Source organism: Podarcis tiliguerta (assembly GCF_965153285.1).
Source record: "Podarcis tiliguerta genome assembly, chromosome: 11".
In the NCBI taxonomy this organism is placed as follows: domain Eukaryota; kingdom Metazoa; phylum Chordata; class Lepidosauria; order Squamata; family Lacertidae; genus Podarcis; species Podarcis tiliguerta.
The window spans coordinates 22,721,288-22,738,815 of record NC_139544.1 but is presented as its reverse complement, the minus strand read 5'-3'; the positions used below and the strand labels follow the sequence as shown (position 1 = coordinate 22,738,815).

The window sequence follows — 17,528 nt, the reverse complement described above, 5'->3', positions numbered from 1 at the left end:
AATGTTAAAAAAGCGAGTATTGCGTGTCAGAATGAGAAATGCTGTATTGCGTGTCAGAATGAGAAAGCCAGCATCTTGCAGTTCTGTGTTAACCATACCCTGACATTTTATTATAGCTGCTGATATGCCACATATTAAAAACTTAGGGGACAACGCAGAATTACTATGTATTACTTCCGAGTCAACACACAGTATTAAATTACAGAAATTTTAAAGAATATCCCTGCACTAGAAACTGTATCAAGCCTCCTAACAAGGCCAGTTAAAGGAAATTCTTGTTCTACAACATCTTAAGAAGAGGAATGCAGTATTTTCTATCAATAGCTATTACTAAGATTAAACAAGTGTATATTTATTGTGTCTGTCAATGCCATTCCTTATGATACAATCCCCCAAGTCAAAGCCAAGTGCTTCATGGAACAATTTAATTAGGTTCTGGAATGTCCTTCCTGTGTCTCTCGATCAGTATTTCTGTGATTTTGATGAAAGAATCTGAAAACATGGAAGGGCACATATTCTGCTAGCTTTAATAGGATGCTGTTTCACTTTATGTTGCCAAAGTTACTATTTTATTTTCATTTAAATGGTTTTATTGTGATTTATATTTAATATGTTGTAAGCAGCAGCATGAACATTTGGCTAAGAGGTTAGATGTAAATGTGTTAACTGATGATTTGGCATCTCCTACGATATTGGCAAAAAATACAGTACTGTAATTGATAGGTTTCAATATAGTAGTGTAGCTGATGAGCATCTGCCTTGCATGCAGATTGTTCCAGGTTCAATCCCCGGCATCTCCAGGTAGGGCTGGTAAAGACTGCCTGCCTGCAATCGTGAAGAGTCGCTGCCAGTCGTCACTGAGAATACTAGCTAGATGGATCAATAGTCTCATTCAGTACCAGCCAGCTTCCCATGTTCCTATGGGTCTTACTTTGAGAAAATTGGATTCAAGTTATTCTTACATTTTTAGAACAGCTAAAATACTGCTAAGATTAGGTGAGGGAGGGAGAGGAGTTCTTCAAAATAGCAACAACCAACAACATTAAGGTAATGAAGCTAGAAGATGATTGTGCAGAAACTAACTGGATGCAACAAATAAAGCAAAGCTGGAGAGAGAAATGAACAGAAGGCCACTTACTTACTACCCAACACTACAAAGTATGGTATATAATTGCCTATATCCATGGACAATGAACACCTGAAACATGCCCATTTCTGTGCATTCTATTGTTTGCATGCATAATAAAACTAAAATTCCAATAATGATCCATCTATGAACCACTGTCATACAAACCACTTTTAGTATTTCCCTCAATAGAGAATTATGCAGATTTGGGGCCGTGCTAAGGTTTTGACCGCAGTTTTAATAATTTCATATCATTCTGATGAGCTTCAAATACACTAGTGGATGTAAGAAAAAAGTTTTAGCAATACTGCCAATTTCACTATTACCTAGCCTTTTGTTCAACTGACTTGTACCAACAGCATGTTATTATTTCAAATGCTTTCCCTTAAGAAGAAAAATATTTTCAGGTTGTAATTATTTGACACGCACACAAATAATTTTCTTTTTGAACATCATCTAGTTCTAATCCTTCACATTCTCCATCGTGTTGGCTCGAATTTCTCTCTTGGTTCGTCAGAGATGGTCTAAAATTGACATAGGCATGCCTTCTTCCGTATCTTCTGCCTGTAATAGTCTGATACCCTCCTGCTGGTTTTGGCCATGTGGGCTTTCCAGCTTCCTGACCCATTTCTGCAAGAGAAAGAGGGGAGGAGGGAAGCAATTCTAAACACATTAGAAAATATTTTTTAATAAAAAACTCATTTTTTAATCATGGTATAAACAAATGCTACATGCAAAACTACAGTTTAGGTCTTATGCTGCTAGCAATACAGGTATGTACTGTATGTCAACTGTCATGTTACTTTACTTTTCAAAATATTGCATAAAACCTAAAAATAGGACAGCGGCATAAGCACAAAAAACAAACTAGCATGCTTTTTTGTCTAATAGCTTCCAATTTAGAAAATAGCTGGCATGTTAGCTAGCCCAGCTGAATCGATGCACTTGACTCTCTTAAACTTTTAGCAGCATCCCCTAATAAATCACATTTCTCTAGCATTTTTTAACATTAGGAAATATCACACAAACAATCCAACCCATTCTGCAAGTGTTCTTTATATCTCCCTTTTAGCTTTGTCTTCAGTTTCACAGCCTGTTTTATGCCGCTGCTTCTCTCACCGGGATTCAAACAGTACCTCAGAGTTTCTCAAGTTGTTGGAAGAAACCTACAAATAGGTGCCAACATGTAAGGGGTTATTCTAATTTCCAGAGCCTTTCTTTTCTTTAACTGGGCTAACACATACAGCTACTTCTGAATGGCCACCTTTAATACACAGGTTGCTCACTACATCCCTTGTTGTATTTTATGCTTAAATTCTATTTAAATATATAATCCTTCATATTATCATTAAATATGGGGGCATTCAGTTGCTGAATACAATGTGCTTGCATTTTTCTGTTGTAGAGGACAAAATTAGGGCTCAAAAGGCGATTCCAAATAATTGACACTATCCCTTCGCCTTACAGTCACAACTATGATCTAGTCTGCTCCACTTCTGGTTTATTACTACCTTATCGGCAATGAAACTAAAAATCACTGCAATCTCTGATTTTTATACAAGAGAAGCAAAAGAGGATGAGTAAGGTAGGTAAGGGTTCCACAAGAAGAAATAATGGAACTAGGGCAAGCAGCATGCACAAACACTGCTTGTTCAACCTGATGGCAGGAGAGTGCAAAATTACAAGATGGATTACATGAACTCACATTATAATTGGGAAACTCACGTTATAATGGAAACAAATTAACGTCTGCTGCAGTGCTGGCAGATTCTGATGTTCTGTCTGTTCTTTATTGAAGTTCAGATAGGAGGCAATGGCAGTCAAGCAGATCTTAAAGCGTGGATCACGCGAAGAATGAACACGCAAACTGCCTTGCACAATCGGATCAAAGACCAAAGAGCCCAACATTGTGCATCCAACAGAGGCTGAACTGTTTCTGGAAGCTGATGGTGATAGCCATTCTAATTCTCTTTCAGTAACTGATACTCAGAGGTACACTGCCCCAGGCACAGAGATTTCAATAAGCTAATAGCTGCTGACATACCTGTGCCTCATGAATTGGAGTCTTTAGCTCATTTAAGCTAGTGGCCCTCTATATACTTTACACCAATGAATAGCACAAGATAAGGATGTACTGAAGAAAATGAAAAGTCTATTCACTGTGCCTATGGTACATTTGCCTTGTATCTTAATATTTATAATTTGTTAAGCTCCAAAAATGCAATTAAGTGCTGTATAGTTTTGTTTATAAAAAGCTTAAAATAAGGTCCTGCCTTAAGGCTTATGGATCTTCTGCTACTTCTCTCAGTGTGTCTGTATAAAATATACGGTAGTTCTTTTCCTTTTTTATCTGCATTCCCTAGACTATGCTGCAGTAAAGTTATCCCTTGCAATCTGTATCCATCTGTCGCCTTCTAAGATAAAGTAAAAATAACAGTAATAATTTTAGAATAGTTGCTTTAAAAGCAAACAAGAATAACTAACATCAAGCAGGCAAGCAAGGAAACAGAGATACTTCATGAACTACTTCCAAGTCATGCACCCTGATTGGCAGTAATTCTATTAATATAAATCTTTAATTAGAGTTGGAGAAATGAGTTCTAATCATTTATTCAGATGAGCTATGAAAGTTTGCCTTCAAACCAGAATAAGAAACCACAGTCTGAAGTGGGTTTGTGAATTCTGGTTTCTAGGCAAACTTTCGTTGGCAATAATCATGTCTTTCCTGATTCAGATCTTGTGTGGCAAGCTGTAGTTACCTACAAAACACAATGTGGAGGGGGGGAAATGCCATGATGAAGGAGTGTGCAAGCCCACAAAGTAACTGTTTTTGACACTGAAACTCGTCTTTGTTTATGGAAACTCATTTGTAAAAATGTCTAACAAATTAAAACTTCATTTTCTCTGCTCTTCCAGACCTATTCTAGTAGACATCTACTTCCAAAAATTGTAATACCTACTGCAATTCAGCAGGGTCTTGTTAGAAAAGACTTCAATATGATCCATATTCTCCCAGTAGTTTTCTTCCCGCCATCTCCTCAGTCCATCAGATCTATCATTTTATTTGTCCATGAAACCTGTGTGATACCAATCACATGATTTTAATTGGTATCTTTTAAACAAAGGACTAGTTTGTCTATAATAGTTATGCTCAGTACAAAAAAAGCTGTATGTATTCTAGCATTAGGTGTGCACATTTATTTCATTTACAGCTATAGATTTCCCAAGAGATCTAAAGAAGGCAATTCAAGAACATTATCTTACAAAAACACTTTTTCAAAGTCTGTTTTGATGTCCCTACAAGCAATCTTTTATATTTATAAAAGCATTAATTCTCTGGGCATTAACTACATCACTTTTAAAGAATGCAGTAACTTCTGTTGCAAAAACAATTTTAGTGTGCAAAGTCCTTTTACAAGGCAGAGTATAACTTATAAATGCTAGAGAGAAAATTTATGGTAGTGCCAATGAAACAAGCCTGTTTCAAAATGCTTCCTCTAATGCATCATCCTATTCTGCTTTGGATTATATACAGTTAATCATCAAGGAATGACTCAAACAATTCAGGTATTCACATTATTATTCAAGCAATATTAAGCAATAAAATAGAATTAAAAACAAAACAGTAAAGCCCTAGTTTAGGCCATCAAAAACTACTGCTTGCTGGGAAGCAAGTATTTAAGAGGACAAAAACACGACAGACACTTTGCTTTCCTAGATATAACTTTTCAGGACATACAGATTGAAGCAGCTGTGATCTATAAAGATGTATTTGCCTATAACACAATAAAATCATGCAATCTAGCCAAAGCAGAACAAATTCCTTATCTTGATGGTCTGAGTTAGAATGGAGATTCTGCTGTCATCTAACCATCCTACATACATTATTTCCTGGTCAAAATGGTTGTGGAGTTCTTACTCTGAATAATCTGGCATATGTGCATCAATGGCCAGGATAACAGGTTCAGGATTTCCTATCTTTAACAATCTGGGATCTATCCAAAATGCTTAGCTGATAAATAATAGGTCATATACTATATTTAATATATTTTCCTGGCTCAGAAATACATCCTCCAGGGAATGGAAATGAGATTGCTGTTATTACAGTTTGGCCACTGCCTTTTAAATGATCTTTGTCACTGCTATAGCATAGTTTGCTAAGGAAATGGTCTTCTGTGTGGACAATCTGTCTATTCTACATGGAAATTGTTCTGACAAATTCAGGCTCTCTTTGCCTGAAAATTGAGGAACTGCTCATTTTCTTGCCAATGATACACCAGCTGCTTTGCATATAAAATTGCTTAGATTCAGTTCCCTTGGAAATTGCTAGTGTTAATGGAGTCAGCATTCCAGATAGGGCCTGTTATGGCTTCAACTGGATAGAAGACTGTATGTTGAGATTCCTGCACTGCAGAGGGTTGCACTAGATGACCCTTGGGGTCCCTTCCAACTCTACAGTTCTATGATTGGAAGCAATCACTGACACACTAGATTCAGAATTTCTAGTGAATGTTCAGCAGTCAGCAGACTCTGCACTTTGTTATTGCTTCACTCATGGAATGCAGTGTACAAGTTGCCCTCCTATCTGCAGTACTCTAGATCCACTAGACCAGTGTTCCTCAAACTGATGTGGTGGACCAGCAATTCTCCCCCCACCCAACTGTGCCAGCACCCAAAGCATATATGGTCCCGAAAGCATCCCACCCAACCTAGGCTGTGGTAGAATTGCTGCGGACCAGCAGCCAATGACTTGTGGACCAGCACCAGTGGACCACCAGTTTTGAGTAGCAATGCTCTAAACTAGCTGTTGTTGATTTCCATTTTCTTCTTCTGTAAAAAAATACTGTAATAACCGTCCTTCCATTTGGGGCACATCTAGATGCAAGGATTTTTAACCACTATCTATTTGACATTCATTTATTTGACATTCATAGCAGATATCACAAAGAGATAGCACTTGTGACCTTGGTTGCTTTATCTGCCTTGAAATGGGCAAAGAAAATCACACCCTAATGATCCTCTTGCATCTTTCAATGGCTTTCAATATTGCTGATCATGACATGTGAGTGACATTGCTTCAGATGCATTCTGGGCAGGGAGATTCTGGAACAGGAGAAAGGGTAGCTAATCAGCTTTCCAATACATCTAAGAGGCTACTGACAGAGATCATAGGAAGGCATGGGGCTTGATGCCATCCTATGCTGCTGGTACACTGTGCTCATACTTTCCTTATGACTAAGGTCTTTAGTACTGGTATTTATGCGATACCTGTTCATAATAAGAGACTGAATGCAGCAGAGCCACTAAAGAATGACGCAAAGAATTCTGGTCAACTTCTTAGTCAACCATTCTAACAGCCAGTTGAGATGTGAGGGTTTTTGAGATGAGAATCTGTAGCAACCCCCAACCTTCAATCAATGACACTGAATCCCAACACAGTGCATAGCAGAGCACCATGTCAAGAGTTACTTTGCCTTCTGTGCCAGCAGCCTTTTCAAAGCCCATTATCCCTATGGAGGATATACTACAGGCTTTCATCAACAGTCTCTGGAAATCTATATATATATATATGAATGCCACTAGCAACAGATTTGTGGACCTTTAGTGAAGCCAAATTCAAACAAAACTGAAATAACAGGCCACCAGGACTTGTGCTCTACGGCAGACAGAATATCATTAACATGCTTTTGGCCACAAACATTTAAACCTTTGGGTGCTCAGATATTCATTACTGCTGAACCCCTTTGGTGGTGCATGTAAACTAACTGTAGAATCAGTGTATTCAACTATCAAAGAAAATCCATCAGACTGAAAGAGATTATCTGTTCCTGCAGTTTCCTATTCCAATGGGAGTCTGCAGTAGAGATTGTGACAACACAAAATATCAGCTGCCCTATGCTTTGGGGGATTATCCCTGCAATGAAAGTGCTTTCTCTGAGGTATCTGTCATACAATCCTTCTCTAATGCCAAGTGGAAAACACTGTGATGAAAATATTTCCCACAAATCTCAAGTCCAGTGCCCCTTCCAACCCTTAACAGAAGTCTTTCTACAAGGTTCTCTGTTTCTCAGAGCCTATTGAGCAGGAATGCAGTTGAGCCGGTATAACTTGTTCTTCATCTATTACAAAGACAGGTAGTCTGTGGTGCACTGGATACTGGAACACAGACCAATATTTAATGAACATTTGGAGCCTCATGATCAGTAATGTGGGTTTTCTGGAAAATTGTGAATCAGAAAACTTATCAGAAAGTTTGGAAAGGATTCCTCTTTGAATCTGGAGAGCGGCTGCCAAATAGCATAGATAGCATTGAGCTAGATGGACCAAAGGTCTGCCTTCCTAGAAGCAAACTATGTTCCTATTAGGAAAAGGATTGTGGTTTTTTTAAAAGTAGATCTCAGAAGACTGGAACAGGCCATTTTTGCTTTATTAAACCAATAACCATCTAGTAATATTTTCTTTTTCCATTTTTTCCTCCGAGCTTGTCTCCTTTTCTTTTTTTTAAATAGGCAGGTAGGTCCTTCTTCATCCACTGCTTCAATCCTCAATTAACGATATCCTTGACTTCCTCTAGTTTTGCACCGCTGCTGAGACAGTTACTGCTTGTGGCAGCCATTTTCCTCCTTCCTACCCTTCCTCTGGCACACCATTCCTTCTAGAGGTAGTCCTCTAGGAAAACTGCAGAATGTTGGAAATGGCAGACTCAATGGTTCTATCACTCTCAAAGCACTGGCAGCGGCCAAAACCGTTTTTTCCTATCAGTGGCTACTGACTTGGGGGGGGGGGGTCATACTCAGATCTAGCAGTCTTCATTCATGCCTTAGCGTACACTACTGCACTACATATCCTAGGCCACTGGTCAAAGCTTCAGCTAGTGCAAATGTTAGACGGTCTTATGTTCCTACTGGCCCCCGCAAACTGTATTACACAAGTACTACACAGGTGGCACTACTGACCCCGAGCACAATGGAAGGTGCTAATATTTATCCACAGAACCTTACACTGAGTGATCTTAGTCTGACCAAGAATGTCCTCAACAATATAATGTGCATGCCATGTTCAGGCATCAATAATATAGAAGTATTCTCAGTGGTAACTATGGAATTCTTTTCCTAGAATTTGCCAAATTCTAAGCAGCTTTCAAAAATATTGCAAGATCTTTCTGAGTTGGTCTGTAGGTTAATGGCATTTGGGAAGGTGTAGCAGAAGATGTGGAGACTATTATTGAACAAGTCACCATGAACTGCAAGTTTTTTTAAAGATAATAAAACACAGAATAGTACATGGACATATTTTTTATTAGAGCAATTTCACCCCCAAAGTCAGTTTCCCCTTATTCTTCTGAAATCATCTACCTCAGCTTCTCCATAACTATCTCTATAACGTATTTGCAGAAATAACAGAATAAGTTATCCATGCACAGCAGTCCAAAATTTATGATTATGATTGGCTTAGAAAGTCTCACAACAAACTTGTGATTCAGTTCCTATTTTACTTCATTTTAAACTAACTAAACATGCAGAATAAATACGGAGCCATTTCATAATTCACAGTTGCCAGGGGAAAAGTGAAATGCTGCAGAAAGCATACACTTTACAAATACTCCAACAATTTTTGGACTAGTGGCACTACTGAGATATTCAGATTCCAGGAGTTTGGGATTTAGAACTACAACACTTCAACTTTTTATGTAATATTAAAGAAATCATCTTCAAACAGACAATAAACATTTTAAATTCATGCCAGCGGCACTTTGCAGCTAAATAAAAAATAGTGGTGTTGTGCGCAGTGATATAACTTAAGTAATTATCTCTAAAGTGTACACTTGATGTATCACAGTTTAGGATTACAACAAAAATGATAGGAACAGAAGCACCCAAAGTATATTCAAAGGTCTTACATGGTTAGTTTTCTTATCCTTACAATACAACATGTTTTATTGATTTAGGTTGTCTTGTAAAGCCTGGAACAAGCAACATGTTCCACATCTCTAAGCCAGGCTGCTCTCCCTTGTCTCCTCTCCTATGGAAATTGTTCCATTTCCACTTTTGTTAATGCCTCAGTTAAATTTAATCAGGGTATGCAAACATGCATACCTGGAGGCAAACTTTGATTTGACACTAACCACACAATGTGTTAACATGGGTGAAGATATAATAATTATCTCCAAAAAGGGGAGGAGGAAATTAAACCAGGGGTTTCTAAATATGGTGGCTAACCTGTGACCCTCCAGATGTTGCTCCTATACATCCTTAACCATGCTATCCCTTAACCACGCACGTTAGCTATCCCTGCTCTAAACTGTGGTCCTGATTTTACATCTGCGTCAGGCCTTGGTTATAAACAAATTATCAAGGCCAGCACAAGTGAGTCGTAGCTTTCAAAGAATACTCATGAAAGCAAATGCACTAGCTCTGTAAGAACCTTGAGTTCACACATGGCCTCCACTTGAATTCTCCTTTAACTGTTACAATGGAGGCACAAGTCACTTACACATCTGTTTTTCAGCAGTTCATACAATGCAAAAAGAGATAAATTTGAAGCTAGGATGAAAGATTTCCAGGTCATGCTTTGTGCCCATCTCCAATAGATTAAAGTAGTTTGTCATGCATGTTAGCTCAGATATGGATATCATCTTCCAAAAACACCCAAGTCATAAAAGAATAGGATTCAATGTTTATTACAACTGCATTAAGTGTGACACGGAGTAGTATGTTCACAATTTTCACATGACGAACCAGATCAAAATTTCTTAATTGGAAAGTCTTACCAAGCACATTTTTTAAACTTATATTTTCTGAAATCAATTAATCTTACTACCAATCAACTGGATTGCAATCTTTTACCATTGGAGTATTCTAAGCTGAGCAGCATCTACTAAATCAGGAATAGGGAACGTGCACTCCATAGTCCAAATGTGACCCAAAAAACCTCTCTATCCAGCCTTCAGGATTCTTCCTCCTCTCCCATCCATGTCTCTAACCAACCCTGCTCTATGCATTTGTCAAGTGACCCCTTGAAGGCTGCCCATCAGACAATGCTTTGGGACCACATTGATGATGAAAAGGAGTCAATTTTTTTAAAATAAATAAATGAAAATGCAGACCTTAAAATTAAAGTTTCTCCACCTGTGCATTACCAAATCAAACAGTTAAGAAATTAAATGTACACTGGATAATTTAAGAGTTAAAAGCACTGCATTTAGAAGTTTTCCTGCTCCTTTTTATATAGTTTTGTTTGTTTGTGTTAAATCAACATGTAACATCTTGAAAAGTAGGTTTAAGCTTGCATTTCCCCCTCTCTTTTTATTTAACAGAGGAAAGGGGCATAAAACTAATTATCTGAGTTAGAAATATAAAGATCTAAATAGCCTCAGTGTCTCTTTCAGGGATACATCTTTTTTCCATGCATTTTATATGAAAAGAACTTTTCTCTTTGAAACATACTGGATTATGTAGCCTGGTGAGAAGAAAGAGGACAAAGTGTCTGCCCTTAGAGCAGGGGCTGAACTGAACAGGCTTTTGAGCCTTTCCAAACTTGATTCTGTGAGCAACCAATCATAAGTTTTAACCCTTTCTTCAGGAAGCATACTGAGGCCCAATATACCACAATAGCTTTTATGTTAAGACTACTTTTTCAAATGTGATGCCTTTATTTCCAGCTTGATCAATACTGCAAAAACAAATAAAAAGGTGGGTATATTTGCTTAAACCTTGTATGTTTTAATAAAAAGATAATTTGAAATTGGAGTAATTCTATGTGCACCCAACTGTCCAAGTTCCTTGGAAGAAGGAAAGAATACAAAACAGATAAATAATGTTTAGCATGCAAACACAGTATGGTAACTACAGGCAGACAGACTGAAGGAGGAAACAACATAGGAATGAAATCTCAAAGGTGTACTAAATGCTTGCTATTTTGAGTTGTAGGGCTCTTCTGGGGGACCCAGAAGACCAAACAAAATGCAAGACAAATGTATATACAACTTCTTTAGGAGCAATTGAACCAGTCGTATCAACCATCAGCTAAAACAATATTACATGCTATCTGCTCAAGCATGCTATTTTACTGACCCCCCCCCCTTTCAGCATTCTGTTGCTTTTAATAGTTTTTGCTTGTTTGTTTATGGCCAGCTCACTTCTGGTGTTGGAAAACTGCTTAAAGCAGCAAAGTGCTTTAGGAGCAGATGAGGTTGCTCCCCTACTCCTTTTTATATAATCAGTATATGATTGCAAACTCCCCCCCTCTCACACAATTTATATAGGGCAGAGGCATAAAGACCATTCCATCTCGTTTGCTTCTCCGTTGCCTCCAAATTAGAATCCTATGTAAAAATGCACTGGCCCTCTTCTGGAGACAACTCTTGGGGGGGGGGCTCTCTCTCTCTTTTGTTTTTACATAAGCCCCAGGTGTGGAAGTGAGAGCTGGACCATAAAGAAGGCTAATCGCCGAATAATTGATGCTTTTGAATTATCGTGCTGGAGGAGATTCTTGAGAGTCCCATGGACTGCAAGAAGATCAAACCTCTCCACTCTTAAGGAAATCAGCCCCGAATGCTCACTGGAAGGACAGATCCTGAAACTGAGGCTCCAACACTTTGGCCACCTCATGAGAAGAGAAGACTCCCTGGAAAAGACCCTGATGTTGGGAAAGATGGAGGGCACAAGGAGAAGGGGACGACAGAGGACGAGATGGTTGGACAGTGTTCTCAAAGCTAGCAGCATGAGTTTGATGAAACTGCGGGAGGCAGTGGAAGACAGGAGTGCCTGGCGTGCTCTGGTCCATGGGGTCACGAAGAGTCGGACACGACTAAACAACAAGCAGCCCCAGGTGTGCATACAATACGAAAACACGTGCAGAAGATGCCAAATTAAGAACCCGCATTTTATATCTCCGGGCCTCCGATGGATCCGGTTCCCAGCTCAAATCTCGGTGCAAGTCGTCTCTCTCTCTGCCCCATTCCCAAATCAAACCCACGTGGGGAGGAGGAACGTAGGCGGGGAAAGAAGCTTTGCATCACACGCCCGTGGCAAAAATCACACGGGCCGAAACAAATGCAGGCCTGTCAAGAAGGGAGCCAACCCACAGCCCCCTCGCTGCACCACTCTCGCGCGACCTACGCGCCTGCGCCCATCACGCCCCCCCCCCCCCGCGCTAAGAAGCATGCTCACATCTCACTGTATATACACACACAAGAAGGGATACGTACCCATTCGCTATGTATATACACATAAACACGTAACTCTGCGCATCACAAAGCTCCTCCACCCCACCCCCACAAGAATTGGGCACCGCGCAACCTCCGAAGCCCCGTCGCAGCCCTGTCAGGCCCACTCCCACCCCACAGAGTACCCAGCTACGGCGGTTCCCCCTGGAGAGCACCGTCCCCTCAGCCGGGTCACGGGAAGAACCGAGACCGGGGGAGGGAGGGGGAGGGGCGGCCGGCTCGGCCTCCTTCCCCTCCCCCACCCCAGGCCTCCGCTCTGAGGAGAACCGCGAGGGGGCGGGGAACCAGCCAAGCTCCCGCCTGCCTCTTCCTCCCGCCAAGGCCCGCAGTGGCGCGCCCCGGAGCCCACCCGGCCGCCGGCCCTCAAGAATCCGGACGCGAGAACTCACCGCCTCCCCTTAAGCCAAAGGGCGACAGGGCGGCGGCGGCGGCGGCGGCGGCAGTCGAGACGCACCACCTCGGGACGGAAAGCCGGCCCGGCCAATCCCGCCCGGCAAGCCTCGCCCGCGCCGGCCAATCCCGCCTCCCACCTCTCGGGAGGAAGCCAATCGGTGAGGGGAAATGAAGGAGGTGGTTTTGGAAGGGCCCGCCCACCGCACTCCCTCGTTCCCTCTGAGGGCCGGAGTTTTGCGGGCGTCTGTCAGGAGATCCCTCGCGCGCGTTTCGGCAGAAGAGGCGCCCGGGCAGGGTCTCCGCTGCGGAGCTGTAGTAATAACCCCGCCTGGAGCCCGCAGTAAAGTTGTCCTTGCGGAGCTATGAGGGTATATAAGCTCCTGGCAGCGGGGCTTTTCTTAAGCAGCACACAAGTAACACGCAATGCATATCCCTACCCTTGAGTTCCCACAATTGCTGGGAAACTCGAAATCAGCCACTGATTTGGTCAAGAAAGTACCTTGCTAATGTATGTGGTCTGATTTTATTGCAGATGCTCGAGGGATAATAATTCACATACACATAAAGTTATCAGCTGTCCATCCTGAGCCCTAGGTGAAACAAATGCAAGTCACAGAAGAAGAGTGGCCCTGCTAAAATAAAATGGGCATTTTCTCTCTCTCTCCAGATTAGAAGTAACAGCCTGATCCTATCCACTGTCCAGCAATCCGATACACCAGACAAGCCTAGCGATGCACAAAGTGCTAGATTGGCCCGTGCAACAAGGCTATCGAAAGGATAGAGGCACTACCGGACTCCCTAATAACAGCAATAATGATAATAATGATTTTATTATTTGTACCCCACCCATCTGACTGGGTTGCAACAGGCACTCTGGACAGCTTCCAACATATATACCAACATTACTGGGCAGAGTAATGGGCTGGATGGGGTACTTATACCCCCAGCATTCTCGATACATGCTTAGAATGTGCCTTGAAATATATTATTATTATATTTAACCTACCAATTAATTAATAATAGATTAAATAATAGATTAAATTAATTAATTTGCATACCACCCAAAGATCTCACAGCATAAAATTACGAGAAATTATCCAGTTGGTACATCAGCCAGGACCATTCTTTGATGCGATAGTCTGGACAAAGGTATCCATGCTCTGGTGTCCCCATATGTAAGACTATTGCAAGGCATCATGCATGAGGCTGCCTTCGAAACGTATCTAGAAGTGGCAGTTGATCTAAAAAGAGGGCTTCAAAATCTTAAATTGGGACCGGATGCTTTCATCTTATTGTTATTGATTTATCGGTGCTAGAATTTAACTTAAGGTTTAGGGGTGTCAAAGCTAATTTACCTGGCGTTAATAGCCAGACTCAGGTGTATTTACACTGTGTGATAACCCCAGTTAATCCTTTAATTAGCACAGGTGAAGGCTAATTAAGTCAGACCCTGTGTGCTGGACAGTGTGCCAGTCATCCTTAATCCTGTGAAATTAACATGGGTTCAAAGGTAATGGAGTCAACCTAATTTCCTTCAAGGTGAGAGCCTGGGGGTATTAGCACAACAAAGCATCAATCACCAGGTGTGAGGAAGCAGGTGAGTGGGGCCTCCCTTTGTGTTACAGAAGGCCAGGGCTTAGGTTAGCAAGGTTAGAACAGGTAAGAAATGTGATCCTTGGAGAAAGGCTGCCAAGGGAGGGATGCTGCTGCCTTTGGAAGAAGCTGGTGCCGTTTGGGATGTGATGTTTGGAACTCCCTCCACAGCAAGCACAGTTTGTATACATGTGTAAATAAACCATATATCATAAAGATACCACAGACTCCACTGTGCCTCATTGGTCCAAAAGGAAACACAAACCATGGGTTTAGAGCACCTGAGACCCTCACTGCTGTGGTGATTAGGGTGGTGTGCAACAATATAATGTTAGTGCCCAGGATCCATTTCCAAGGCAAGTTCAAAGTGCTGGTTCTAATTGCTAAAGGCCCTTAGTATCTTTGGACTATTGGATGCGGGTGGCACTGTGGTCTAAACCACTGAGCCTCTTGGGCTTGCCGATCAGAAGGTCGGCGGTTCAAATTCCTGTGACGGGGGGAGTTCCCATTGCTCGGTCCCAGCTCCTGCCAACCTAGCAGTTCGAAAGCACGCCAAAAAGTGCAAGTAGATAAACAGGTACCACTCCGGTGGGAGGGTAAACAGCATTTCCGTGGGCTGCTCTGGTGTTGGTGTTCTGTTGCGCCAGAAGCAGCTTAGTCATGCTGGCCACATGACCCGGAAAAATTGTCTGCAGACAACCGCTGGCTCCCTCAGCCTACAGAGCCTGATGAGTGCTGCAACTCCAGAGTCGTCTGTGACTGGACTTAATATTTAGGGGTCCTTTACCTTTTTATATCTTTGGACTAGGTTACCCAAGAAGTTAATTTCTTCCCAATATACATTCTCATTTGCCGCATTTTCTTCATGGTCATTTTGGCTCCAGGTAGATTTCTCTCTACATGCCCCCCCCCATCTCTTTCAATAATGATCTTAATATCAGGGCTCTCAATGTCTCACCTGTGTGTTATTGTATATTTATGTTCCTAAACTAATTTTTGTCTCTTCCCTTGCAGGTAAATAAAATACTATGCTGCAATTAATTTTATACGGTGGATTGATTGATTGATTTTATTTTATGTCTTTGTGTAAGTTTTGCAGCTAGGGCAAGAGACCAGACTTTGGACCACAATCCCTGCAATAAGAACTGCATGGAAATCTTCCAATGATGCGCTTTCTCTACTCTTAAGTAGCAGCAGCTTTCTGACAGAGGTCTTTCATATCACTACAATGGTACCTCAGGTTACATATGCTTCAGGTTACATATGCTTCAGGTTACAGACTCCGCTAACCCAGAAATAGTACCTTGGGTTAAGAACTTTGCTTCAGGATGAGAACAGAAATTGTGCTCTGGCAGCACTGCAGCAGTGGGAGGCCCCATTAGCTAAAGGGGTGCTTCAGGTTAAGAACAGTTTCAGGTTAAGGACGGACCTCCAGAACGAATTAAGTACTTAACCTGAGGTACCACTGTATTTGCCTTTCCCCCCTACATATGCCTGGAATTGTATCTCGGATATTTCGCATGCCATACCATCTTCCTGCCACCTTTGCATGCATAGCTCTAGTGACTTTTAACACTTGCGTAACTGGCAGAATAAAAAAATATTTACACAGGACAGTATTCAGATACTGTAGAATACCCCAGTCTGGCTGTTGTCTGGAAACCAGAATTAGGGAATATCTCACTTCCATTCATCTGCTGCAGTTGTACTGGCTGCTTATCAGCTTAAGGTCCTAAGTCAAATTGCCGCTTACCTGTAAAGCCATATGGAGGCTGGGCTTGGCATACCTGAGCCTCTGCCTGATCATTGTGTGAGAGAGAAAGGAGGTGTGGTTTAAGGCTGCAATCCAAAGCACACTTACTTCTGAATAAACATGCTCTCTTAAGCAGGTAGGAGTCACCCATCCTCTTCAGCAATTGTGACATCGCTGCCTATTGCTTAGTGTTGTTATTGTATCATTGCTAAGGGACCTGTCTGTGAGCAATAGTGTGATTGGTAGACTAACTGTGCAGTTACTATGGGGTTTGTGAGAATGGTTGTTACTGTGCTGGTTGTGCTTGTTATGTTTTCAGTGTGTGGTTCTTAACTGAGCACAAGATTCCAGCTAAGTAAAAGCTCAGCAATAGCCATCTTACCTAGACCATAGAACTGAGTGACAGACTCAGTGTGCTTAGCAACTTAGTTCCAAAACTAATATAGGACCAAATCCTCCAAGTGCCACTATTTTCCAGGGACATCCCAAATTTACAGAAACCATCCTGGTTTCTGATTAGATCCTAAAATGTCCCACTTTTCCTTAGGATATCCTTATTTTCATCAGAGAAATGTTGGAGGTTATGGTAGGATGTCCCTATTTTATCGTAGAAATGTTTGAGGGTATGGAGTTATCTGACCCCTGAGACATCTGAAGGCAGGCCTGTATAGGGAAGTTTTTAAAAAGTGTTTAATGTTTTATTATGCTTTTATATATGTTGGAAGCCACCCAGAGTGACAACCCAGTCAGATAGGTGGGTTATAAATAGTAAATTATTATTATTATTATTATTATTATTATTATTATTATTATTATTTAGGACGTCCCTATTTTCATCAGAGAAATGTTGGAGGGTATGTAGGACTAGATACTGGGGTATGAACTTGTGACTAGGGTGGCCACTTATGCATTGCCAAAAAAATAAAAGGGCACATTCAAGCAGAGGATCATCCTCTGTAAAGCAGGGCACATGGTCCCCCTACTCCTGACACATTAGCAGTGATGGCCAAACTTGGCCCTCCAGCTGTTTTGGGACTACAAGTCCCATCATCCCTTGCTAACAGGACCAGTGGTCAGGGATGATGGGAATTGTAGCCCCAAAACAGATGGAGGGCCAAGTTTGGCCATCACTGCATTAGAGTAAGAACTTTTGATGGCTGTGGGCAGGATTTCTTCATTGCAGGGGGTGGGACTACACAACCCTTAGGATTCCCTTCCAGCTCTATGGTTCTATGATTCTATGAAACTCCAAAGGCTTTATCAGGCTGGACAATTGTGGGGAGATAGATGGGGAAAGGATAGGCCAGTGGGAGCTCACTTGGAGGGAAGCAGCAAGAGGAAATGGAATGAACTGAACATGGATGGGAAAAGCCCTTGGGAAGGAATCGGAATTGGCATAAAGAGACCAGGCCTACGGGTAAAAGGAATATCAGTGA

General features: G+C 41.5%; 1 protein-coding gene across 8 annotated transcripts in view; it reads right to left on the bottom strand.

The window, feature by feature from the left end:
• The window catches only part of PJA2 (praja ring finger ubiquitin ligase 2), a 40,128-nt gene extending 23,811 nt beyond the window's left edge, over window positions 1-16,317 (bottom strand). The window contains exons 1-3 of one of the 8 annotated variants that reach the window (XM_083403969.1): window positions 16,201-16,317; window positions 4,087-4,203; window positions 1,556-1,756 (exon numbers count right to left, since the gene is read on the bottom strand). In XM_083403969.1, coding sequence (XP_083260095.1) covers window positions 1,556-1,756; window positions 4,087-4,132 — 247 coding nt within the window. In that variant the 5' untranslated portion in view covers window positions 4,133-4,203; window positions 16,201-16,317. Of the gene's footprint in view, window positions 1-1,555; window positions 1,757-2,851; window positions 2,914-4,086; window positions 4,204-12,335; window positions 12,445-12,742; window positions 12,858-16,092 lie in introns of those variants that run through there. The other 7 variants (XM_083403967.1, XM_083403968.1, XM_083403970.1 and 4 more) reach the window with 7 other exon arrangements.
• Window positions 16,318-17,528: the final 1,211 nt, after the last annotated feature.